The sequence below is a fragment of the Mastigoproctus giganteus genome, chromosome 1 (assembly GCF_048544385.1).
Source record: "Mastigoproctus giganteus isolate SK-2022 chromosome 1, ASM4854438v1, whole genome shotgun sequence".
Taxonomy (NCBI): domain Eukaryota; kingdom Metazoa; phylum Arthropoda; class Arachnida; order Uropygi; family Thelyphonidae; genus Mastigoproctus; species Mastigoproctus giganteus.
This window is the reverse complement of record NC_143575.1, coordinates 248,316,919-248,343,908: the sequence shown is the minus strand read 5'-3', so window position 1 is coordinate 248,343,908 and position 26,990 is coordinate 248,316,919. Positions and strand designations below refer to the sequence as shown.

At 36.5% G+C, this 26,990-nt stretch overlaps 1 protein-coding gene across 1 annotated transcript in view; it reads right to left on the bottom strand.

Moving 5' to 3' along the window:
• LOC150091738 (ankyrin repeat and IBR domain-containing protein 1-like) overlaps positions 1-26,990 on the bottom strand; it is a 228,181-nt gene that overhangs the window by 143,960 nt on the left and 57,231 nt on the right. The window contains exons 6-7 of the mRNA XM_090369550.1: positions 18,738-18,855; positions 16,076-16,290 (exon numbers count right to left, since the gene is read on the bottom strand). Of these exons, the coding sequence (XP_090225676.1) occupies positions 16,076-16,290; positions 18,738-18,855 (333 nt within the window). The remainder of the gene's footprint in view (positions 1-16,075; positions 16,291-18,737; positions 18,856-26,990) is intronic.

Below are 26,990 nucleotides of genomic sequence, written 5' to 3'. Positions count from 1 at the left end.
TTAAATACATTACAATCATACTGTTATGACTAAGCTCTTTATAAATATCAGCAAGCAATACAAAAGTTGCAATAAGTTACTTTATGACAATATTGTATCATTGTGCACTTTTTTTGGTTTAAAAGAAAACACAAGACTGTGTAGAAAATCATTTGAGGATTTTATTAGGAATTGGTCCATTTTACGTGAATTGATTTTTGGTGGGGAAGGGATAAAGATTATTAACACCTGATGTTTTGGGAGCAGCCTGGCTTCCTCCCTTCTTCTGAGGGCACAATATATTTAAGGCAAATTAATAAGTAAGTTAAAATATGAAGATTATAAATTGAAAATAATAAAAACTTTTTTATATCTATCTATAGATGCATAATGAATTTTGCCAGCATGGATAATGAGGTAATTATTCTGCTGTATTAGGCAATGGTAAGGTTACATCTTGAGTACTGCATAAGTGATGAAAGGATGTGAATCTGTAAACTTTATAAACTTTTTTTTGTGAAACTTGCAATTATTTTACTTATTACAAACAAAATTTTGCTATTAAAATATATTGAGTAAAATTAAAATATATAAAATATAAAAGAGGGGAGAACAAAAGGGTACTCTTACCAAGAAAGACTTTAGTTTTGAAAATTGCAGCATCTGGAAACTAGACACCTGTGAGGAGATCTGATTGATGTCTTTAAGGCTCTGAATGGATTGAGTAAGCTGAATGTTGATGACATCCTTCCTCTTTCCAGAAAATGCAAGAGGGAGAATAAATTTGAACTGAGGAAGGATGGGTGCAGGATAGATGTAGTAGAGCAGGGGTTCTTAACCTGGTGCTCGCAAGCACCACTGTGCTCTTTAAAAAATAAATTTTGCTTGCGACTGATCCTAAAATGGGTGCTTGTGAGCACCTTCGCTTAAGCTAAAAAATTTATATATAAATCTTTGTATTTAAAAAAGTGCTTTCTATTTCTCCAACTTTCTGTGATATTCTACAAAAATCCATGCCAATCTTCACTATAAAATCCTTTCTTTCGTTAGTGATTGGAGGAAAATTATATATTTCGTGAGGCTTTAATCTCAAACAAGGTCAAGGTTTGACACTTTGACGGTATCTTAAAATTTTTTCTTATTAATTATTGTTAATTTGACTTTTATTTAGTAACAAAAATTTTTACAAAATACTTTGTTGAGAGTACAATCATTGTTGCCATAGTGTCACTACAGACTGAGGATACTGCCTCATGTGATTCTCCATTTCTGGTTTTAACAAGTTACTGCTGAGTTTCGCTCAGTTGCACTGCTGCGATAGGTACCGTATATGTATAGTGCTGACTTTAAGGTGATGAAAGGTTATAGTTTGAAAAGTTTGGCAACTTTAGTTAAAGTTACCAAACTTTAACTAAAGTTACCAAACCCTTTCAAAATTGATAAGTTTTTAAAAAGAAACCGAAACGAACATGATGAAAAAAATTATGCATTAACACTACCTTCGCAGTCATCTGATTTAGACTTGCACGTTTCAAATGCAAAGAAACAAAAAATTAAAATGTATGCATTTCAGTCTCCTTGGGAATATGATTATTTGGTAACAAATAATAGTAGTGGAACTGGTGTAATTTGCTTATTATGTCAGGCTATCAGAAGTTGAATTATGAAAGCCATTACCCAACATGCCATAGGAATTTTCATGAAGCTTTTCCCAAATTTAGTGATATTAGAAAAGCTAAACTTCAAGAAGTAAAAAAGAAATTTGAAAGATAGAAAAATATTTAAAATTTAGGCCAAGCTAATAAAAGCAAATGATGTTTCATTTATTTTACCATGTATAATTGCAAAGAATTCATTGCCTTACACTAGTGGTAAAATAATAAAAAAATGTGTAGTGTCATCATTAGAAGTGCTTGTTAGCATCTTACCAGAAAAACAGAAAGCTATCTTGATTAGCTCCACCAAAAATATTTCTTTGAGTAATCATACAGTTTCAAATCGAGTTCATAAAATGGCACTGTAATATTTAATGAATTATTTGGTAGAATGGAAAGTTCTGTATTTTTTTCACTGGCTCTTGATGAGTCGACTGATGTTTCGGGCATATTGCAACTCATGTGCTTTGTTCGTTTGATTCAACATGATGGCAACTGTGAAGAAGATTTTTTGGCTATTTTGCTGCTTACTGGTCATACAACTGGAAAAGATGTATATGACACACTTACAAAATTCCTTACAGTGCACAAAATTGATCTGAGTAAATTTGTATCAATTGTTAACGACGGTGCGCCTTCCATGATAGGTAAAAACAAAGGCCTTATTGCTTATCTTAACAGAGATGAAATGATGCCTAATTTTGTGCATTATCGCTGTTTGATTCATACTGAGGCCTTGTGTTCATGAATGAAAATAAAAAACAAAATTATAGGATGTCTCGAAGTAATTGTTAAAGTCATCAACCATTTTATTGCTAAATCCCTAAATAAGAGACTAAGAATATTTTTGGAAGATCTTTACGCACCGCATTCTGATCTTATTACCCATACAGAGGTTCGTTGGCTCAGTCGTGGAAAGGCGCTCTCCAGAATTTGGGAGGTCTTTGAAGAAGTAAAAGCTTTTCTAATAGAAAACAATAAAAAAAAAAAACTTTTTAATGAAATTTTTACTGAAGATTTCAAGATTACTTTCATTCATGGCTGACATCTTCAGCCATTTAAATGAGTTAAATCTGAGGCAGTTTTATACAAGGAGATTACCGCATTTGAGAAAAAAACTTCAGGTGTTCCAGAATCAAGTTTTAAAAGGAAATTTGCTTCATTTTCCTACTCTTAAAGAATGTCTGGAGGAAACTGCTGGGGAGTACCCATCATTTGTAATGAATGTAGTCAAATACCTCAGTGACCAATTCCAAGAAAGATTTGAATACTTGAAAGAGCACCTCCCAAAATTTGAATTAAAGATAAATTACAAAAATTTTGAAATCAGTAATTTGGAACAAATTTTCTATCAAAATGAAGTAGCAGCTGGCGAGTTAGAACTTGTTGATATGCAGTTGCCTTTAGCTTTGAAATGTCTTTTCCAACACAAAAATATATTAAAATGCTGGGGTTCTTCCGACTGCAAAAAATTTTCTTTATTACAAAGAGAAGTGTTCAAAGTACTTTCTATGTTTGGATCTACATACACGTGTGAAAGTGCTTTTTCATTAATGAACGATATCAAAAACAAATAAATCGGTCAACTACTGAGTGCTGGGCACTCAGGATGAAGGTGCGTAGTCACAAACGATCGTTAGTGTAGTATCTCAAATAGAGAGCTTTATGGTAACTGAAAAAAAGTTTCTAGTACCCCAGCTTGGCCTAAAACTGAGGAACTAACGAAAACTAACGTTTTCGTTAGTTCCTCAGTTGTTGTGAATGATAAGAGTGGGAGAAGTGACTCCAACTTCTTCCTGGAGAAGTGATTAAAGTCTTGAGGGAGAAGCGACAGTCAGGTGAGGGCCGTGCAAGGCTCTGCGTAGGTTCCTCCCCACCACTGCCACCTCAACACTGGCTTTCTGAGTACCTCCTTGCCGGGATAACTCCAGTTTTGAAAATTGTTAAAAAATACTTCTCACCGCAAAATTTATAAATGACCTTTATAGAATTATTAACTAACTGGCTTTGGTGACAAAAAAGGTTGCTAACTACTTAGCAACCTTTTTGTCACCAAAGGGAGAGAGTCATCTGTATTTATAAATGATATTGATGATGGTATATCAGGCTTAATGTCCAAGTTTGCAGACGATACGAAGGTTGGCAGGGTTGTCAAGGACACTACTGACACTATGCTGCTGCAACAGGATTTGGAAAGGTTGAGCAGATGGGCTTCGAGGTGGCAAATGAAGTTTAACATTGACAAATGTAAAGTACTACATATGGGAAACAGCAACCCCAGAGCAACGTATCAACTCTGTGGTACTACACTGACAGTGGTAGAGAATGAAAGGGACCTGGGGGTGGTTGTGCAGGCAGATATGAAGTTCTCTGAGCAGTGCAGACGGACTGCAAGAGTAGCTCATGGTGTATTGTCAATGATATATAGGAATTTTTCTAGCAGGGATAAGGAGGTGATTATTCCCTTGTATAAGGCAATGATCAGGCCACACCTAGAGTACTGTATACAGGCCTAGAGGCCTCATTTCAAGAAGGATGTAGAGCTGCTGGAACGAGTACAGAGAAGGGCAACTAGATTGGTGAATGGGACAAAGGGGTGCTCTTACGAAGAAAGGCTTAAGTTTTGCGAATTACAGTGTCTGGAAACTAGGCACCAGCGAGGTGATCTGATAGAGGTGTACAAAGCCTTGAATGGTTTGAGCATGCTCAATGCTGATGGGATTCTTCCTCTTGCTCAGAATAATCACCTGAGAGGGCATAAATTCAAATTGAGGAAAGACAGATGTAGGATAGATGTGCAGAAATTTGCCTTTAGCCAGCGGGTGGTTGGTAGGTGGAACAGACTTCCATCCCTTGTCGTGGAAGTTGATAGCCTAAATAAGTTTAAGGCTCAGCTGGACAGGTATTTCGAACGAACAGAGGGGTGAAGTGGAAGTGGTTATTTTTATTTATTTATGTTACTGTTTTTTTTTTTTTTTGGCTGATGCTGCATAAGCTTGCTTTCTTGCATCAAATGCCTCTACTAATGCTAATGCTAATGCTACCTAGTACAAAGAAGCACTATTGAAGTGCAATAAAAATTGGCTTTTTAATTTTAACACAAAAAGCAAATGATAGATTTCAATCGGAATAGTTTTTCCTTGATAAGCACCGAATAACGCATAGCTAATGTGATAGCTCCATTAGCGATGGAAATAGAGGGGGGGGGGAACAAAAATTACTCACATTTTCCTGTCAGGCGCCCCCATTTTTAATTTTAAAATTATATTTTAAACCTACTCGTTGAGCTCTTTCCAATGGTGTATAATAGGCTATAGGTTGTCGACAACATTTTTTGTTCCCCCACAATTTATCCCCCATTTCTCAGACAAATTTTTGTCAACAACGATCAATATGGTGTTATGTTGGCCCACATGATGTACAAACCAATGCAAAACTTCATTAATAGGTTGAGTGGTTCCAGAGATACAATGCTGTGACAGACAGACAATCAAATGACATTATAACAGTCCTTCGTTAGACTATGAACCCTAAAAAAGGACAAGATTGTTGACATCACATTTGGAATAAAATCTCTTCATAATGGAGAAACTAATTTCAATGGTTTGGCATCATCTCTTTAAAGTAAGGTAATAAATATTAGCACCCAAAAATTAATTGAAAAATATAATTCTTGTACACGTATAATACAGCTAAAAAATTAATTAAAAAATGCATTTCTAATCTTTAAGCAAAAAAATTTATATTTTAGTATATGGTGCTTGCGCATATTGTAAGCTCCAAATCTTGCTCACTTAAAGCAAAGGGTTAACCCCTGTAGTAGAGGCATGTGATGCAAGAAAGCAAGCTTATGTAGCATCAGTCCAAAAAAAAAAAACATTTCACACATTCATTCCTTCTAAAAGTTTGTCCAGTTCCTCCTTGAATTTATTTAGGCTATTAACTTCCATAACAACAGATGGAAGTTTGTTACAGCAATCAACTACTTGCTGGCTAAAAGCAAATTTCTGCACATTTATTCTACAACTGACTTTACTCAATTTGAATTTATGCTCCCCATCAGGTTTGTAAGCTGAGCAAGAGGAATAATCCCATCAGAATTGAGCCTGCTCAACCCATTCAAGCCCTTATACACCTCAATCAGATCAACTAGCAGGTGCCTAGTCTCCAGATGCTGCAATTTGCAGAACTTAAGCCTTTCTTGGTAAGAGGACCCCTTCGTTCCTCTCACTAATCTTGTTGCCTTTCTCTGTACTTGCTAAAGCAACTCTATATCCTTCCTAAAATGAGGCCTCCAGACCTGTAAGCAGTACTCAAGATGTGAGGAAATTTGTTTTCATCTCAGATAGTTGATTGTTGGAACAAACTTCCATCAGGAACTGTGGTAGTCAGTAGTTTGAATAAATTTAAGGAGGAACTATACAAATTATTTGAGGAGTTGGACAGGTGATGTGGGAAATTTTTCTTCTTTTTGATTGCTGTATAAACTTGCTTCCTTATACCGTTTGTCAATAATGATACTAATATGTAAGCAACTACTGTAGTTTAAAGTGATTATATAAATTAAAGCAGAATAGAGGAAATCTCATAATAAATATAGTACAAGAAGTTTTAAATTTCATACATCTAAAATCATCTAGCCTGAGCCTGAAAGTGTTGGAGTTTTTTAATACAACTGCCTGCCCCAAGTGTTTCAGATCCGATAAGATGATTTTAGATGTATTAAATAAAGAACTTCTTGTATTATATTTATTATGAAATTTCTTCAATTTCTATTTTATTACAAATTATAAAGATACAAATTATATACTCCCAATTTGCCACATTAAACCACAGCAGTTATTTATGCAGTACAGATATACATAAATAAATAAAAAAAAAACAAAAAAACAATCTTTATATATTAACTTATTTATTAACATCCCTCTAATATAATGCAGCATCAGAAGAAGAAGAGAGCATGGCAGCTTCTGAAATATCAGGATTCTCTACATCAGCCTTGTGTTTTATTTTAAACCACCTACTTCTGCATAACATGATTAATGTTCTTCACACAATATATTTTAATGCCTTTTAATCTGCTGTAATAAAATCCAACCTGGTATTGTTAATCACAAAACTCATAGAATAATAAAACTTTTAAACTATGAGCATAAATCCTTAAAAATGAACACATTTAAAACAAAAGAATGTAATTGCATATATGTATATAACAATAGTCAAACTCTTCAAAGCTTAATGGGGCTTTTCAAACATCTTCTTTCAGGAAGTGGTAAAATATAAATTTTAAAATAAAGTATATACACAGAAAAATAATATAAAGTATAAAATATTATAAGTGGACAGAGATTATATTACAGCTAGAAAAAAAAAAATTGAGAAGAGAGGGAAGGAGTTGAAAAAGAAAAGAAGAAAAAAGAATTAGAAGAAATTATAAGAAAGAAAGAATTAGAATTATCATAAATTCAAAAACAAATTTTAATTTATTAATGCCATTAATTTTTTTATCTAACTTTCTGTCTCTCTCTTCCTTTACTTGCCCCCTTTTTCTCTTTCTCTTTTTATACCCAGCAGTAACATATCACACTTAACTTTCATACTTACCACTTTCTGAAAGATGATTAAAAAATCTCTAAAACTTCAGTCACCCTGAAGCTTTGGAGCTTTTTGAATATTTTAAATGTTTAATTTTTAAGATTTATTTTCACAATTTAAAGATTTTATTATCCTATGCATTTCATATCTATAAGTTTAAGTTAGGATTTTCTTATAATACAGGGTAAGTATATACAGATTAGCATTAGCAGAGGCACCTGATGCAAGAAACCAAGCTTATATATACAGCATCAACCGAAGGGGGGGGGGAAATCTTCCCATTTCATTGATCCATTCATTCCAAATGTTTGTCTAGTTCTAGTTCTGCCTTGAATTTATTTACGCTATCAACTTTCACAATGACAGATGGAAGTTTGTTCCAACAATCAACTACCCGCTGGCTAAGGCAAACTTCTGCACATCTATTCTACAACTGTCTTTCCTCAGTTTGATTCTGTGCCCCCTCAGGTTGTAATCTGAGCAAAAGGAAGAATCCCATCAGCATTAACCCTGCTCAATCCATTCAAGGTCTTATAGACCTCAATCAGATTGCCTCGCAGGTGCCTAGTTTCCAGAAGCTGCAATTTGCAGTACTTAAGCCTTTCTTCATAAGAGGACCCCTTTGTTCCCTTCACTAGCAACTCTACATTCTTCCTAAAATGAGGCTTCCAGACCTGTATGCAGTACTCAAATTGTGGATTGACCATTGCCTTATACAAGGGGATAATCACCTCCTTATCCCTTCTTGCAAAATTCCTGTATATCATTGACAAGACCTTGTAACCTACTCTGGCAGCCTGTCTGCACTACTCAGAAAACTTCATATCTCACTGCACAATTACCCCAAAGTCTCTTTCATTCTCCACTACCATGAGTGTAACACCACATAATTGGTACATTTCTCTGGGGTTACTGCTACCCATATGCAGTACTTTGCATTTGTCAATGTTAAACTTCAGTTGCCACTTCTGCCCATTTACCCAACTTTTTCAGATCCTGTTACAGCAGCATACCGTCATTACTGTTATTAACAACCCTGCTAACCTTTGTATCATCTGCAAACTTTGACATTAAGCTTGATATACCTTCATTAATATCATTGATAAATATACAAAACAAGAATGGACCCAACACCGAACCCTGAGAGACACCACTAATAACTTTAGTCCATGTAGAGCAGTATCCACTGACCACCACTGTCTTCTCCCACTCAACCAACCTTTTATCCATTGTAGCAACTTGCCCTTAATGCCATACTGCTCCAATATGTACATGTGCAACAGTATCAAAAGCTTTCCTGAAATCCAAGTATATGATATCATATACTTGGATACCACCGATAGCATCAGTGTGCAAGTGACCAACCCACAAATTCCAGTCGATATCTGTGAAGTTAAAATTCCCATTATAAGACACTCTGATTTACTGGCCCACTATTTCTCTGTATAATTGTTTATTGTACTCATCAGAATCATTAGGCCTATAACAAACTCCTACCCTCAGTTTTGCTTTCCCAGTGCTTATGTCACACCAAACTGACTCAACATCGCACTGTCCATTTATATCAACTAGATGCACTTTCTTAGAAAGTATGTGTTTCTTAACTAACAGCATAACCCCTCCTCCCTTCCTATCCTGTCTATCCTTTCTGTACACAATGTACTCCCCAAATTCCAATTCTGCATCCCTTATATTTGAGTGGCACCACGTCTCTGATATCCCAACAATATCCGCCTTGGATGTCTTAACCGGCACTTCAAATTCATCAAATTTGTTTACTATACTTCTAACATTGGTGTACATGCAAGTATATACATATGCACCTGTTCTTACTCTTAGTAACTCTAACAGCCCATGTATTTACTTGTTTTATGACCCCCAGCAGTTCCTGAAATCCCCAGCAACTGGCTTTCTGCTCATTCCAATAGAAGCAATGCAAGAATCATTTCCACCTCTGCCTGCAGCTACTGTTACCTTATTAGTCTGAGAATGCCCCCCGAAGCTAGCAGTTTTTCGACCCACCTAACATTGCCTTGATTGCATCAGCAAATATTCTTGCACCCTTTCTATTTAAGTGTATCCCATCACTGTAGAAGCAATTTCTCCTGTTAACAAGCACAGACCATGCTGAGAAAAATTCTACCCAATGAGTCCGGCACAATCTCTCCAGGGCCGAATTGATTGACAAGGCTCTCATAATATATTCCCTCCTATCCAGATTGTTTTGAAAGTATGTAAAAAAAATACTTGGACATATTCTAGGATACAAAATAAGTAAAAAAATAAAAAGAAAGGCAAAAGGGTATCCAAATCTGAATGGCTACAGAACTATGTTTTAATTTTAAAAAATTGGAATGGATGGAGATCTGAATGATAAAAAAAAAATAACATAAATAAGAATAAGCAGACAACTACCTATTAGGTACATATTCATAAGTTTGGATTAGGATTCTCTTATAATACAGGGTATGTGTATTCAGATTGTTTTAAAAGTATACACAAAAAATTCTGAGACATATTTTTCAGGATCGAAAATAAGGGGGGAAAAAAAAGGTAAAAGGCAGAAATGTATCTAATTCTGAACAGTTACTACGCCATGTTTTAATTTTAAAAAAATGGGTATAAAGTTCTGAATGAAAAAAATAATAAAATTAATAATAAACATTATGTACCTTAATATTCTTAATTTTTTAAATTATTTTTTACCATTTAAAACTTCATGGCCATTTATTAACAAACAGCCATAAATCTAACTGTTTGAAACAGGATATATGTATAAAGAAAAGGATTAACATTTAATACCTTTCACAAGTGAGGTGGTTACTTCATCCACCTAGTTATCAGCATAGTCCTAACTCAAAGATGCGATAGTTTAAAATGACTTCATTAATTTAATGAAATGACTCTTTATTAATTTATAAACTACTGCATTGTTCTAAAACTGCTCTCATCAAACTGTTCAAAATATAGCTCACAATCTATGTATGCCCTTTCTGAAATAATCAGGGTATCAAGTTGGATTCTATTTTTTTGAGGGTGCAAAATACTTTGGTCACAGTACATCAGTTCATGTGGTTTATTGTGTATTATTTATGTATAATTATGATCAGGGGTCAATTAGCATATTATGCTAACAGAAAAACCCTAAATAACTTATAGGCAAAAGCACTAATCACCTTGACTCAGATTACCTAACTACAATTGTACATCCACTGGACTTGGAGGCCTTTAAGAATTAGTATTAGTAAATGGTGCAAGAAAAAGCTTATAAAGCATCAGCCAAAAAAAAATTCCCACATCACCTGTCCATTCTCTCCAGTAATTTGTCTAGTCCTTCCTTATTGAAACTACCCAACAACAGATGGATGTTGTTGTTATTTGGTTTTTAGGAGCATTAGCAACTAAGGCCATATTGCTCCGGGATATGCGGTGGTCATTCCCTGACCTTTCCGCATCCTCCGTATTTGGTGGTGATGGGCTCGAACCTCGGTCTAATCAAGAAGCGTGTGCTACGCACTGCTGCTCCTTCCCACCTGGCTACGGAGGCACCGGAACAACAGATGGAAGTTTGTTCCAGCAATGAACTACTTGCTAGCTGAAGCAAACATCCAAACATCAATCCTGCAACCATCCTTCCTCAATCTGAAATTATGCCTGCCTGAAGTGTGTAGTCTGAGCAAAAGGAAGAATGCCATCAACATTAGGCTATTAAAATAATCAAAGCCTAAAACATCTCAATCAAATCTCTTCACAGGTGCCTATTCTACAGATGCTGCAATTTGCAGAACTGAAGCCTTACTTGGCAAGGCCACTACTTTGTTCCCTTCAGCAATCTTGTTGCCCTTCTCTGAACTCGTTCCAGCAGCTCTACATCCTTCCTAAAATGTGGTCTCCAGACCGGTATACAGTAATCAAGATGTGGCCTGACCAATTGCCTTATACGAGGAGATAATCATCTCCTTATCCCTGCTAGAAAATTTCCTGGATATCACTGACAAGGCACCATTAACTACTCTTTCAGACTGTCTGCACTGCTCAGAAAAATTCATATCTGACTGCACAATTACCCCCAAGTCCTTTTCCGCTATGGTGAGATGTTAGTATCACAAAGTTGGGATGATAATCTGGGATTATTGATAACCATATGCAGTACAATGCATTTATCAATGACAAATTTCAACTTCCAGGGCTGAATTGATTGACAAGGCTCTCAGCCCATCTACCTAATTTTTATTGATCTTGTTGCAGTATTTTACCTTAATTACTGTCATTAACCACCCTACCAACCTTTGTAACATCTGCAAACTCAGACATTAAGCTTGATATACCTTCATCATTATCATTAATACAGAAAACAACAATGGTCCAAGCACTAAACCATGAGGAACACTAATAATATTTGTCCACAAAGAGCAGTTTTCATTAATAAGCACCCTAAGTCTCCTCCTACTCAACCATCCCTTTATCCATAGCAGTAACTTGCCCATTATACCACACTGCTTCAATCTGTGTAGCAGCCTTTTATATGCAACAAAAGTATCAAAAGCTTTCCTGAAATCCAAGTATATGATTATCAAAATTATTTTTTTGCATACCAGTTCCTTTGTTACTGCATCATGGTATCCAATCAGACTGTTCAGCCATGACTGCTTCTTAAGAAATCAATGTGACTGCAACATAATTGCATTCCTGTCTAGATAGTCTTGAAATACTTCTTTAACAAGTGACTCCATTATTTTCCCAGGAACAGAAGTTAAGATCCTATTAATACCCTTTGTGAATTGGGGATACATATGCACATCTCCAGTCTACAGGATTTACATTATTTTCCAAAGATTTCTCATAATCTGCCATAGCTTGCCTAACCTTCTTTGTGACTTGATTACAGACTAGTTTATATCTATCATAGGCCTCTGTATCACCTGATAATTTATATTCATCCATGCATTTCTTTTTCTCTGCCACAAGTCTCATTAGTTCATCTGACATCTATTAAAGTCTAAGCCTTGAATAGTGTTTCTTAGATGGTATGAAAAGCCAAATAGCTTTTATGGTTATTTCCTCAAATGCTTTCCATTTAGAATTTGCTGTTGGTAACATTGTCCCACTGCACAGAATTTAAAAATTATCTCAGAACACTATAGTCATCCTTACAAAAACAAAAGCTCTTCCCTTTATCCTTGATAGTATTTATGTCTTTAAGTAAATCCCACATCCATACACTATGATCACTACCACCTAGTGGGTCTTACCTGCAGATTCTTAATGCATGAAGAATCACTGCTGATAACCAGATCAAGAGTATTGCTTCCTCTTGTTGCCTCTATAACATGTTCCTGTAGAAAACAGTCATCCAGAAAAGTCTTGCTAGTGTGTGTGTGTGTGTGTGTGTGTGTGTGTGTGTGTGTGTGTGTGTGTGTGTGTGTGTGTGTGTGTGTGTGTGTGTGTGTGTGTGTGTGTGTGACCAACCCACAAGTTCCAGTAAATATCTGGAAAATTAAAATCCACCATAATAACATATTCTGATTTACTGGCCCACTCTATTTCTCTGTATAACTGTTTGTTATACTTAGCACAGTCATTAGGCCTATAATATAGTTCTATCCTCATTTTGTTTTCCCTGGCATACCAAATTCACTCAACATTGCACTGGCTTCCCATGTTGACTGGATGCCCTGCCTTAGATTTAATATGTTTCTTAACAAAGAAGGGCAATGAAGTTGATGAAGAGAACAAAAGTTCTTGATAAAAAAAAAAGACTGGTCAAATTTCAGCATATAGAGCATCAGCCATTTTTTGGCTGACACTGTATATGCTTGCCTATGAGGAGATCTGATTGAGTAATTGAGATGTTTAAGGCTCAATCCATTCAAGGCCTTAATGGCATTCTTCCTCTTGCTGAACCTACACACAAGGAAGCATAAATCCAAACTGGGAAAGGATGGTTGCAGAACAGATGTGCAAAAGTTTGCCTTCATCCAGTGGATGGTTGATTGTTGGAACAAACTTTGATTTGTTGTTGTGGAAGTGGGTAGTTTATACTGTGTTCAATTATGGAGATCATCTGAAAAAAGACATTGAGCATCTTGAAAGGGTCCAAAGATGAGCAACTCACATGGTGAGATCTGAAAAACGGCAATGTAAGAAAGACTCCTATTATGTGGGCTACTGGAGTCTTTCCACCTCATATAGTTGAGCTTGGCAAACAGGCACCTTGGAGGTGACCTGTTTGAGGTTTAAAAGGCTCTGGGAGGGGTTAGTCCATAAATTAAAATTACAGGGGGAAGAGGTGTTTAGACTAGATTGCTAGATTGGGGGAGGGTTAGTTGAGACTGACAGTTTGAATAAATTCAAAGGTCAGCTGGACAGTTATCTATGTAAAGAGGAAAGCCCATATTTTTTTTTTCTTATCTACTTGGTTTTTTTTTTTGGCCAAGTTTAGGCCTGTGGCTTTCTTGCACTATATGACAAGTACAATAATTATTACTATTACTCTCTGTTGTTGTGTAAGTGGTAATTTGAATAAATTAAAGGAAAACTAGACAACTCTTGGAAGGGATGGAGGGGTAAGATGGATAGTTTTTAGTTTTTATTTTTTGGCTGATGCTCTATATGCTTGCTTTCTTGCATCAATTATCACTACTAATAACTCCTTCCATCCCATTACTCCTGTGCTGTCTGCCCCCATACTGAAATTCTGACACCAGAAAGGAGCTTTAAATGTCTGATTGCATATTGAAAGAATTATGCAAACAGTGTAATTTACATAGATTGACAATCTCTACATCCAAAATTAAAATCATGTGTTGAAGGGTAAATTGGCTATTAGTAGACCTCCACTCATAAGGTTGAATGGTATTTCCTTACAGAAGGTGTTAATGATTAAATACTTGGGAATATGTATTGTTAGTGGCTTGAACTTTATCCCACATATTAATTATATATCAGAGAAAGTGAAGAAATTTATTGCAATGATTTCAAGAATAACATGGGTGGAATGGGGGATAAAGGAGAAAGCACTCCATTTGATTTATGATTGCATTTTTCTGCCGATTGTTACGTATGGTGCATCAATCTAGGTTGGCCATGCAATCAAAGTAAGCCACACCAGAAAGCTCTATTCTATACATCGAGTTATGTTACTCAAAATGGTGATGGCCTGCAGAATGGTTTCCACAGGAGTTTTGCAAGTGTTAGCTGGCAAAATGCCACTTGATTTGCAGTTAGTGTTTAGAAGCCTATCCTTTTATTTGAGAAGAGGTATAAAATCCGAGTTGTTGGGCATCGAAATTAACACTTTAAATGACTTGAGAAAAGAAAAGAAGAGGATTTGGGAGCTCCTTTTACAAAAATGGCAAAACAGATGGAATTGTTCGGGAAAAAGGTAGAATAACATTCAAATTTTCCCCTTATGTTAATGGTGTGAATTATATTAAACCAATCTGGTTAGTACCAAATCTATGTTGTACATTCTCACTAACAGGTCACGGATCATTTTTTGCTAAACTGAATAGTCTTGGAATCGTAGCAAAATGCAACTGTACGTGTGGTGATCTGGAAACATGGCAACATGTTGTGTTTAATTGTTTGGAATATGCGGATTTGCATTTGGATTTACTGATTAATGTTGATATCGTAATTCATCTGGTGGATAGGACTGAGCATTACTTATTAAAACGAGGGAAAATTTTATTGTCTTTCAAAATTTTGCAAATTCAGTTTTCGCGAGAAGGAATATACTTTTGCAATTGGAAGAGTTAAGGTTGAATAATGGATGAATTGGTGGACTGTACCCTCTTCTTTACATGGAACAGTATGTTAATTTGTATATAGGAACAGAGAAAATTCTTTGCAGAGGTGGACAGGATATTGGTACTCTGTTTCCTTAATGAGTGGGTGTCCACTTCTGCTCCTGCCAATGCATTTGGCAAGAAGCCTTAGTTGTTTTTCTTGGATTTGATCCTACAATAACACCTTCTTCCAGCTTGGTTTTGCTGGTTAATATGAATAACTTCTGTTGAACTATCTGGCTGCTGGTAGATGGCTGTTCGTTGAACTCTTCGTCTTTTGGAGAATACTGGCAATGATCAATCTCTAGGATGTGATGCTTGTGCTCATCTGTGGACAGTGTCTCTTCATCGGTTTCTGCTGTAGCTGAGGGGATGACCATTGCACAGAAAAGTGGACTTGTAATGTGAATGTGAAATTTGTATTGTAAATAATTGTGTACTGTACTATACTATTTCTGTATGTATGGTGCATTTGCCAGATTTTTTTTGGCTAGGGGCCGCTGTACTCAATAAATGAAAAAAAAAAATAATAATAAAAAAAAAAAAAAAATATATATATATATATATATATATATATGAAATACTGAAATTCTGCATCTGCTATGTTTGAGTGACACCATGACTCAATATTTATTTACTCATGACTCAAATTTATTTACTATGCTCCTAGCATTAGTATGATTAATAACAGTAAGAACAAGTATACATAAATTTGTTCTTACTCTTATTTACCACAGTTAATGCCGACCGGGCTAGCCAGGTGGGTAAAGTGCCTGCCTAGCAACCCAAAGGTCGCGGGTTCGAATCCCACCTCGGGCTTGGATCAGAGTACTGCAAAAAAACCTTGGGAGATGCACTATGGCCACAGAAGCCGATGCGCCAACAACTACAAAAAAAAAAAAAAAAAAAACCAAAACCACAGTTAACAGAGCTGATGTATTCAGTTTTCCAGTCAACTAAGCTTTTCTGGGGAATTTCTTGAATACTATAATTACTTCACTACATACTAGGCAATACAGTCCCATAATAACATATCCTGAATAGTATGTTACTTACCAAAGTTTCAATTTCTAGTGTTAAAGTTTTAGCTGGACTATTCAGAGTTTCATTCTGATATTCTTCTTGAACTTGTTCACATGTTACCTTCAAGCCAATACCATTTTTAGGAGTACAATACTGAAGAGCACTTGTGGGAGGCTGTACTCCAGCTTTTTGACAACACACTATTGGATCCTTCACCCATGCTTCCAATAAACTCTCTCTTGACCACTCTTGAAATAAGTAATAAAAAATAGAATTAGAAATTAAGAATTTAAAGCTTAGCATGCAGAACAATAAATAAATGTGATCAAATAAATCTCTATTTAGTTATGTATAGTTTAATTTATATATATTAAACATATTCCAAAATCCACTCATCTGTCCCAGAAAATTATCTTGTTCAAAATTACAAAACATAGAGTTGTACAATAATTTGGAAAAAATTACATTCTGTCCAATTATTATACAACTCTTAAGTTTTATAATTCCTTAACTGGTGAGGCAAGAATATTTTTTTTTATTTCCCTCCTCACCCAAATGGATTGGTCTTTGTTTATGTTCAAGTTGGAAATACAGTGAGCTTGAGCTATACCTGTCATGCATTTTTACAGTTAGAAGAATTTTTGTATGGACTTCACCTCACCAGTTAAGAATTAAACACAAACAAAATTCATCTAAATTCTGAAATCACATACATTTGAAAATTCGTATTTGAAATTTCTCTTCATTTCATTCCTATTATTAGTAATACCACAAGAGTAACTTACGAGAAAAACACTTAATAAAATATGCAAAATGGAATGATATCAAATTAATGTTGAAAGGTTTGACTAGTCACATGCATTTAGTGGGTTCAATGATGATTCTGCATTTAAAATACCACAAAGGCATTAATAATGTATGAAATCATAACTGATGGTGAGTCTAAATCAATATTTAGACTCACCATCAGAATGTAAGTGCTTCCCCCCCATGTCTTTGCCCAGAAAGACAACAGTCACTTTCAGCCAAGCCATGAGAATAAGGAGGGTGCAGATACTTTAAAATGCAAAAATCATTAGGAAGGGAAAAGACCTTCCCCTCCAATGGCAAGGTCCAAAAGTGATTCTGAAATCAATATTATAACATTATAACAATTAGAATTATGATTGTCCAGCTTATAAGAGATTCTAGGAGGCTACATATAAATTCTAATTCAAACTCACTTTCAGGCCTATATTAAAAGTCCAAATTATATCAAATGAACTTGACCTCCTGCAAGGAAGTACCTGAAATCTTTCTGAAGCCTTGTAAATAGTATAAAAACTAATCTATCCATACAAACTATTATATCCAATGGTCCTATATAATCTTTAAAACACAAAATGTCAAGAATATTTATTTGTTGACTACTTCAAAGTAAATACTGCCCATCTTGTTCTCTCTCTGGAGCTCTTGACAGTCCTCTAATTAGCCCATCTCAAGTGGAGGAAGTAGGGTTTTTCCTAGTGACTCATGTCAGGTTTTTCAGCTTGCACAGCAACATGCAAACTGACCTGTGAACACAGACTTCTACAGGCAAATATACAACACAGATATGAGCAACAAGCTCCAATGCTTCTAAATAATAGTTTGAATTATTTAGCAGCATTGATTTGAATAGATTTGAATTTTGGAATTTTTATTGACAACTGTAACAGCTAAAGCATGCATTGCATTCATTTCAACTTAATACTAAAAAAGTTCAAATAAAACAAAATCTCAGTTATGGGTAATTAAGCACAATAAGTAATTTAAAGAACAAAGCCAATATAATATAATATTTAAATGGCATGCAAAGTATGCCAAAGCATGCTCAAAAGATGTTTCATTAGGTTGTCATTACATGACAGTCTAATAGAAAGCTGCTGTGATTGACCATTTGTTTTTCTCATTTGTTGTATGTACTGAAAATAACAAAGCCAATATCATAACCATGTCATACTAAGTAGAATATGATTGTAGTTATTATTAGACAGATTATGTAAAGATTCTGTTGGTCAAAATTTTTTTGACCCACCTTTCATTTCATTTCAAGTAATTTCTACCCACCTTATTCAACTGATCTGGCACCCTGAGACTGGCTATTCCCAAATTTAAAACAGGATATGAAAGGAAAATGATTTCAGTTAATTCAAGAAATCCAATCAAACATAGCAGACATCTAAAAGAATTCACAAAAGAAGACTTCCAAAAATTCTTTTATCATTAGCAGGCATGATGGAAAATATGTATGGTTGCAGAAAGGGATTATACTGAAGAATATTAATAATGTAAATGTTTATCATTGAAAGAAAGAAATTTTTTGTAACATTCAAAACATTCTCTTTTTTAATGCTTAATCTTGATATCTCTTTTTTCTTGCTTTTAAAGAAAAATTAAGTGCATCAAACTAAGCTGTGGAGGAGGCCAGAAAAAGTAATTTTTCTTATGCCTCATGGCTATCTTGCTACTATCATTTAAAATGGCTTTGAGTTTAAATTGTGACAATTAGCTTTAATTTAGATAATTTAAAATATTGATATTAATCTATACTAGGCATTACAGAAATAAATAACCTACATCTGAATGGAATTTTTACTGTGGCTAGCATTTTCTAATATTGAAAATTCCTTTAAGTGTCCAGAGCCCTAAAGATTATTATATATTTATAACACACCGTGGTTTCTCAGCAAAGCTTCTGCAGTGAACAGTGGTATGTGCAGCATATCTGATGTCTCCACTAACAACTGATCCTTGGCCTCTTGCAGGTCTTGGGGTCTTAATCCACTATAATCCTAAAAAAAATTAATTGAAATTTAGAAATAAATGTATAAAGAAGTTATTTATATACTTTCATACAATTATTTAAAGTTATTTTTTTTTTTTCAATGGTAGAATTAGGATTATATTTTAAAACAGGCATTGAAACAATTTGGAAGCTGTATGCATCTTTGCATTCAATTTCCATCATTAATGATGCTTTGGTACCAACAGTGATTGCAGATGAAAATTAGCCATCAAACCTTGGATTTCTATTCATGATGTAAGATAGAAATGGCATATTTTCTTTTTAGTAATGCCACTTGTTTAATAAAAGATATTGGCAACTTATAGTAAATAATGGAGAGATCATTAGCATCAGTAAAGGCACATTATGCAAGAAACCAAGCTTATATAGCATCAGCTAAAAAAAAAAAAAACAAATTCTTCTAATTTCACCCATTCACTCACTCCAAATGTTTGTCTAGTTCTGCCTTGAATCTATTTAAGCTATCTACTTCTACAACGACAGATGGAAGTTTGTTCCAGCAAAATCAACCACATGCTGACTAAAGGCAAATTTCGGTACATCTATCCTAAAACTGTCTTTCTCAATTTGAATTTATGCCCTCTCAGGCAATTATTCTGAGCGAGAGAAAGGATCCCATCAGCACTGAGCATGCTCAAACCATTCAAGGCATTATACACCTCAATCAGATCACCTCGCAGGTGCCTAGTCTCCAGACACTAATTTGCAAAACTTAAGCCTTTCTTCATAAGAGCAACCCTTTGTTCCATTTACTAATCTTGCTGCCCTTCTCTGCACTCGCTCCAGCAGCACTACATCCTCGCTAAAATGAGGCCTCCAGACCTGTATACAGTACTCAAGGTGTGGCCTAACCATTGCCTTATAAAAGAGGATAATCACCTCCTTATCCCTGCTAGAAAAATTCCTGTATATCATTGACAAGACACCATGAGCTACTCTCCATGACCGTCTACACTGCTCAGAAAACTTCGTATCTGCCTGTACAATTAGCCCCAAGTCCTTTTCATTCTCTACCACTGTCAGTGTAGTACCACACAGTTGATACATTACTCTGGGGTTACTACTTCCCATATGCAGTACTTTACATTTGTCAATGTTAAACTTCATTTGCCACCTCTCAGCCCATCTGCTCAACTTTTCTAGATCCTGTTGCAGCAGCATATTGTCATTAACAACCCGGCCAACCTTCATATCATCTGCAAACTTGGACACTAAGCCTGATATGCCATCATCAATATCATTAATAACTACAGAAAACAACAATGGATCCAACACTGAACCCTGAGCGACTCCACTAATAACATTAGTCCATGAAGAGCAGTGTCTATTGATTACCACTATTTGTCTTCTCCCACTCAACCATCCCTTTATCCATAGCAGCAATTTGCCTCCAATGCCACACTGCTCCAATTTGTGCAGCAGTCTTCTATGTGCAATAGTATCAAAAGCCTTTCTAAGATCCAAATATATGATATCAAAGTTATTCTTTGCATCCAGTTCCTTTGTGTCTACATCATAGTATCCAATCAAATTGGTCAAACAAGACTTCCCCTTAACAAAACAATGCTGTGTCCGAGCTATAACTGAAGTCTTGTCTAGAAGATCCTGCAATGGTTCTTTAACCAGTGACACCATTATTTTCCCTGGAACAAAAGTCAAACTAACAGGTCTGCAATTATTTGTATCCCCCTTTGATGCTTCTCTGTGAATTGGGGTCATATTTCCACATCTCCAGTCCATGGGTACTTTCCCTGTATCCAAGGAAGCTCTTATAATTATGGCTAAGGGTTTGCTTACTTCCTTTGTTGCCTCCTTTAATATAACTGGACAGATCCCATCCACCATAGGTGCCTTTCTTATGTTTATCTTCAACAATTTGTCCTTCACTTTGCTCTCAGTTATTACAAAATCATCTAGCTCACTGCCGGAGTTTAATTCACAACTGGCATTTCCCTTCCTGAATAATTCCTCATGTGTGAATGTAGATGCAAAATACTCATTTAGTTTGTTAGCTACCTGAGCAGGATCATCAACAGTTGAACAATCAATCTCCAGTGGACCAATCTGATTCATCCCCTTCCTTCTAGAGTTTATGTAAGTAAAGAACTCTTTGCATCCTTTGCCAAAGATTTCTCGTAATGTGCCTTTGCCTGCCTAACCTCCTTTGTGACTTGGTTACAGACCAGCTTATATCTATCATAGGCTTCCATGTCACCCATTAATTTCTATGTATCCCATGCATTTTTCTTCTCTGCCACGTCTCATTAGTTCATCTCACATCCATTTAGGCCTAAACCTTGAACAATATTTCTTAGTTGGTATGAAAAGCCTAGTAGCTTCCAAGATTAATTCTTTGAATGCTTCCCATTTTGAATTTGCTGTTGGTAACATCATCAGTTGGTCCCACTGTATAGAATTTAAATACTGTCTCAGACCTCCATAGTTGCCTTTTTGAAGGCAAAAACCGTTCCCTTTACCCCTGATGGTAGTTACATCTTTGAATAAATCCTACTTCAGCACACTGTGATCACTGCCACCTAGTGGTTCCTTTATCTGCAGATTCTTAATGCATGAAGAATCACTACTGATAACCAGATCAAGGGTATTACTCCCTCTAGTTGCCTCCCAAGCATGCTGCTGTAGAAAATAATCATCCAATAAATCTACAAAAGCCTTGGTTTTGTGTGATTGACCAACCCACAAATTCCAGTCAATATCTGGAAAATTAAAATCCCCCATTATAATTCTATGTGTTTCTTAACGAATAGCATAAACGCTCCTCCTTTCCTATCCTGTCTATCCTTGTGTGTGAATGTAGATGCTCCCTCCCTCCTATCATTGTACTCCCCAAATTCCATTTCTGCATTCCTTATATCTGTGTGACACCACATCTCTGATATCTCAACAATATCTGCTTTTGAGTTTTTGACCAACACCTCAAATTCATCAAATTTATTTACCAAACTCTTAGCATCGGTGTACACGTAAGTATACATACAACTGTTCCTCTTCTTAGCTACCCTAACACAGCCCATGTATTTACTTGTTCTGTGATCACTCCCAGCAGTTTCTGATATCTCCAGCACCTTGTTTTCCAGGCTGCTGTTCATTCCAATAGAAGCAGTGCAAGAATCACTTTCACCTCTGCCAGTGGCTACTGTTAATTTATTAGTCCATGTATCCCCCCCAAGCTAGCAGTTTTCCAACCCACGTGACACTGCCTCGATAGCATCAGCAAATATTCTTGCACCCTTTCTATTTAAGTGTATCCCATCCTTGTAGAAGCAGTCTCTCCTGTTAACAAACACAAACCAGGCTGAGAAAAATTCTACCCCCGTGAGCCTTGCACAATCTCTCCAGGGCCAATTGATCGACAAGGCTCTCATCATATACTCCCTCCTATCATATCTGGGCAGAATTGCAGACACTTTCAAACTCAACCGTAATTCATGGGTTTTTTTCAACAGTGACCTATACTTGTTAAGTAATTCCGCCAGTCTCCTACTCTGAATATCATTAATGCTAACGTGTACAATAATATCATCTTTTGTGCCCGTAAAAGATGATATCTACTCTACAACATCACCAATCTTTGTCCCTGGCAGACATACCCCGGTCCTGTTCCACATATCCTTTTTGCACAATATGTTTCCCATTTCCCTGACAACAGAGTCACTGAGCACTACTAGTTCCTGTGGGACCAGAACATTCTGCCTTGGGGGTTGCCGCTGTGTTGTGTGATGTTCAAGTGCAAGCTCTGGCGTTGATGTGGGCAGCTGAGAGCTTGGTGGACCCCTCAATTTAAATCCTTCCAGGGCATCTACCCTGTCCTTCAAGCTCTCATATAGGCCCATAACAATGCTGACTTGTCGCCTGATTTCCTCACGCTCCTTACATCATGCACACACAAAGACAGTCCCCTTGTCAATATCATGTCCCATCCCCGATAGCTCCACAAACATCAACAAACAGTGTAAGATTTCCTTACACTACTTACATCACGCACACACAAAGACATCCCCCATGGAACAGAACATGACATTGCCATGGGGGATGTCTTTGTGAGTGTGCGATGAAAGGAGTGTAAGGAAATCAGGCGACAACTCAGAGTTGTTATGGGCCTATATGAGAGTTTGAAGGACAGGGTGGATGCCCTCGAAAGATCTAAATTGAGGGGCCCATCAGGCTCTCAGCTGCCATCAACGCCAGAGCTTGCACTTGGTCATCGCACAACACAGCGGCAACCCCCAAGGCAGAATGCACTGGTCCCTCAGGAACTAGTATTGTTGGAGACTCTATTGTCAGGGAAATGGGAAACATGCTTTGTAAAAAGGATAGGTGGAACAGGACCAGGGTATGTCTGCCAGGGGCAAAGGCTGATGGCGTTGTAGAGCGGATATCATCTTTTAAGGGCACAAAAGGTGATATAGTTGTACACGTTGGCACTAATGATATTAGGAGTAGGAGACCGACAGAATTACTTAACAAGTACAGGTCACTGTTGAACAAAAGTCGAGAATTAGGGTTGAATTTGAAAGTGTCTGCAATTCTCCTCAGACACGATAGAAGGGAGTATATGATGAGAGCCTTGTAGATCAATTCGGCCCTGGAAAGAATGTGCAAGGCTCAAAGGGTAGAATTTTTTTCAGCCTGGACTGTACTTGTTAACAGGAGAGACTGCTTCTATAGGGATGGGATACAATTAAATAGAAAGGGTGCAAGAATATTTGCTGATGCTATCGAGGCAGTGTTAGGTGGGTTGGAAAACTGCTAGCTTGCGGGGGATACAAGGACTAATAGTTTAACAGCAGCCGTAGGCAGAGGTGAAGGTGATTCTTGCACAACTTCTATTAGAATAAGTAGCAACCTGGAGCGTGGGGTGTTGGGGGTTTCAGGGAGAGATGGCAGTCATCCTGAAATAGGTGGGTATATGGGATGTATTAGGGTAACTAAGAATAGGAGTAGGAGCATGTATGCTTGCATGTATACCAATGCTAGAAGTATAGAAAATAAATTTGATGAATTTGAAGTGTTGGTCAAGACATCAAAGGCGGATATTGTTGGGATAGCAGAGATGTGGTGTCACACAGATATAAGGAATGCTGAACTGGAATATGGGGAGTACAATGTGTACAGAAAGGATAGACAGGATAGAAAGGGAGGAGGTGTTATGCTGTTAATTAAGAAAAACATAAAATCAAAAGAAGTGCAACCAGTTGATATAGATGAACAGTGCACTGTTGAGTCAGTTTGGTGTGACATAAGCACTGCGAAAGCAAAAATAAGAGTAGGAGTGTGTTATAGGCCTAATGAGTACAATGAACAATTGTAGAGAGAAATAGAGTGGGCTAGTAAATCGGAATGTCTTATAATGGGGGATTTTAACTTTCCAGATATTGACTGGAACTTGTGGGTTGGTCGCTCACACACTAGTCAGACTTTTGTGGATTTATTGGATGACTGTTTTCTGCAGCAGCATGTTCGAGAAGCAACCAGAGAAAGTAATACTCTTGATCTGGTTATCAGCAGTGTTCATTCGTGTATTAAGAATTTGCAGATAAAGGAACCACTAGGTGGCAGTAATCACAGTGTACTGCTGTGGGATTTACTTAAGGATGTAATTACCATCAGGGGTTGGGTTTTTGCTTCCATAAAGGTGAGTACAGTGGTCTCTGACAGTTTTTAAATTCTGTACAGTGGGATAAACTGACGATGTTACCAAAAGTAAATTCTAAGTGGGAAGCATTCAAGGAATTAATAGTGGAAGCTACTAAAAGTTTCATACCTATTAAGAAATATTGTTCAAGGTTTAGGCCTAAATGATTATCTAATGAACTAATGAGACTCATAATAGAGAAGAAAAATGCATGGGATGCATATAAATTATCAAGCGACTCAGAAGCCTACGGCAGATATAAGCTAGTCTGTAATCAGGTGACAAAGCAGGTTAGGCAGGCGAAGGCAGATTACGAGAAATCCTTGGCAAAAGATGCTAAGAAAAACAGCAAGGATTTCTTTACTTATATAAACTCTAAAAGGAAGGGTATGAACCTGATTGATCCACTTGACATCGATGGTTCGACTGTTGATGATCCTGCTCAGATAGCAAACAAACTGAATGAGTATTTTGCATCTACATTCACACATGAGGAATTATTAAGGTTTGAAAATGGCAGTAGGTTATCAAATTGTAGCAGGATACTTAATGATTTTGTAATAACTGAAAGCAAAGTGGAAGAGAAATTGTTGAAGTTAAACATAAGAAAAGCACCTGGGGTGGATGGGATCTATCCAGTTATATTAAAGGAGGCGGCAAAGCAACTAAGCAAACCCTTAGCCATAATTATGAGAGCGTCCTTGGACTCAGGGGAGGTTCCCACGGACTAGAGATGTGCAAATGTATTCCCAATTCACAAAGAGGGATCGAAGGGTGACACGAGTAATTATAGACCAGTAAGTTTAACTTCTGTTCCGGGTAAAATAATGGAGTCACTGGTTAAAGATGCACTGCAGGATCATCTAGACAAGACTGCAGCAATAATTCAGACACAGCATGGGTTTGTTAAGGGAAAGTCTTGTCTGACAAATTTGATAGGATATTATGATGTGGTTACAAAGGAACTGGATGCAAAAAATAATTTTGATATCATATATTTGGATTTCAGGAAAGCTTTTGACACTGTTGCGCATGGAAGACTATTGTACAAATTGGAGCAGAATGGTATTAAGGGTAAGTTGCTAAAATGGATAAAAGGATGGTTAAGTGCGAGAAGACAGAGAGTGGTAATCAATGGGTGCTGCTCTTCTTGGACTAATGTTATTAGTGGAGTCCTCCAGGGTTTCGTGTTAGGTCCACTGTTGTTTTGTATATTTTTCAATGATATTGATGAAGGTATATTAGGCTTAATGTCGAAGTTTGCAGATGATACAAAGGTTGGCAGGGTTGTTAATGACAGTAATGGCAGTGTGCTACTGCAACAGGATCTAGATAATTTGGGCAGATGGGCTAAGAAGTGGCAACTGAAGTTTAACCTTTACAAATGCAAAGTACTGCATATGGGTGACGTAACCCCAGAGAAACGTACCAACTGTGTGGTACTACACTTAAGCTGGTAGAAAATGAAAAAGACCTGGGAGTAATTGTGCAGTCAGATATGAAGTTTTCTGAGCAATGCAGACAGGCTGCCAGGGCAGGTCATGGGGTTTTGTCAATGATATATAGGAATTTTGCTAGCAGGGAAAAGGAGGTGATTATCCTTCTGTATAAGGCAATGGTCAGGCCACGGTACTGCGTACAGGTCTGGAGGCCTCATTTTAGGAAGGATGTAGATTTACTTGAGCGTGTACAGAGGAGGGCAACAAGATTGGTGAGGGGAATGAAGGGATCCTCTTACCAAGAGAGGCTTAAGTTCTGCAAATTGCAGTGGCTGGAGACTGGGCACCTGCATGGTGATCTGATTGAGGTGTAATAAGGCCTTGAAAGGGTTGAGCACACTGAATTCTGATGGGATCCTTCCACTTGTTCAGATTACGAACCTAAGGGGGCATAAATTCAAATTAAGAAAAGACAGATGTAGATTAAATGTGCGGAAATTTGCCTTTAGCCAGCGGGTGGTTAACTGCTGGAACAAACTTCCATCTGTCGTTGTGGAAGTTGATAGGTTGAATAAATTTAAGGAGGAACTGGACAGGCATTTGGAGGGAATGGTGTGATTTTTTTTTTTTTGGCTGATGCTGCATAAGCTCATACACTTGCTTTCTTGCATCAAATGCCACTGCTAGTACTACTACTACTACTACAAGCATACATTTTAAAAGGCTGTGATTCAGAGGACAACTGAATCACTGCATTTTCAATCCTCAACAAATTCAAGAGTTACTACTGATATAACTTAAACAAAAAGTTAAACATATATTCTGAAGTTTAATGGGTGTTTTTTTTAAATTAAAATGCATTATTAACTTAGACTGAGGCTGTTTTACAGTTCCAATGTTTGAAGAGAAACTCAATAATTACAAGAAACAAATATTACAAGAAACAAATACAATAAATCAAGTATTAGACAAAAATAAAACTAATAAATTAATGTACAAAAAGGGAGAAAAAAGAAAAAAAAAAAA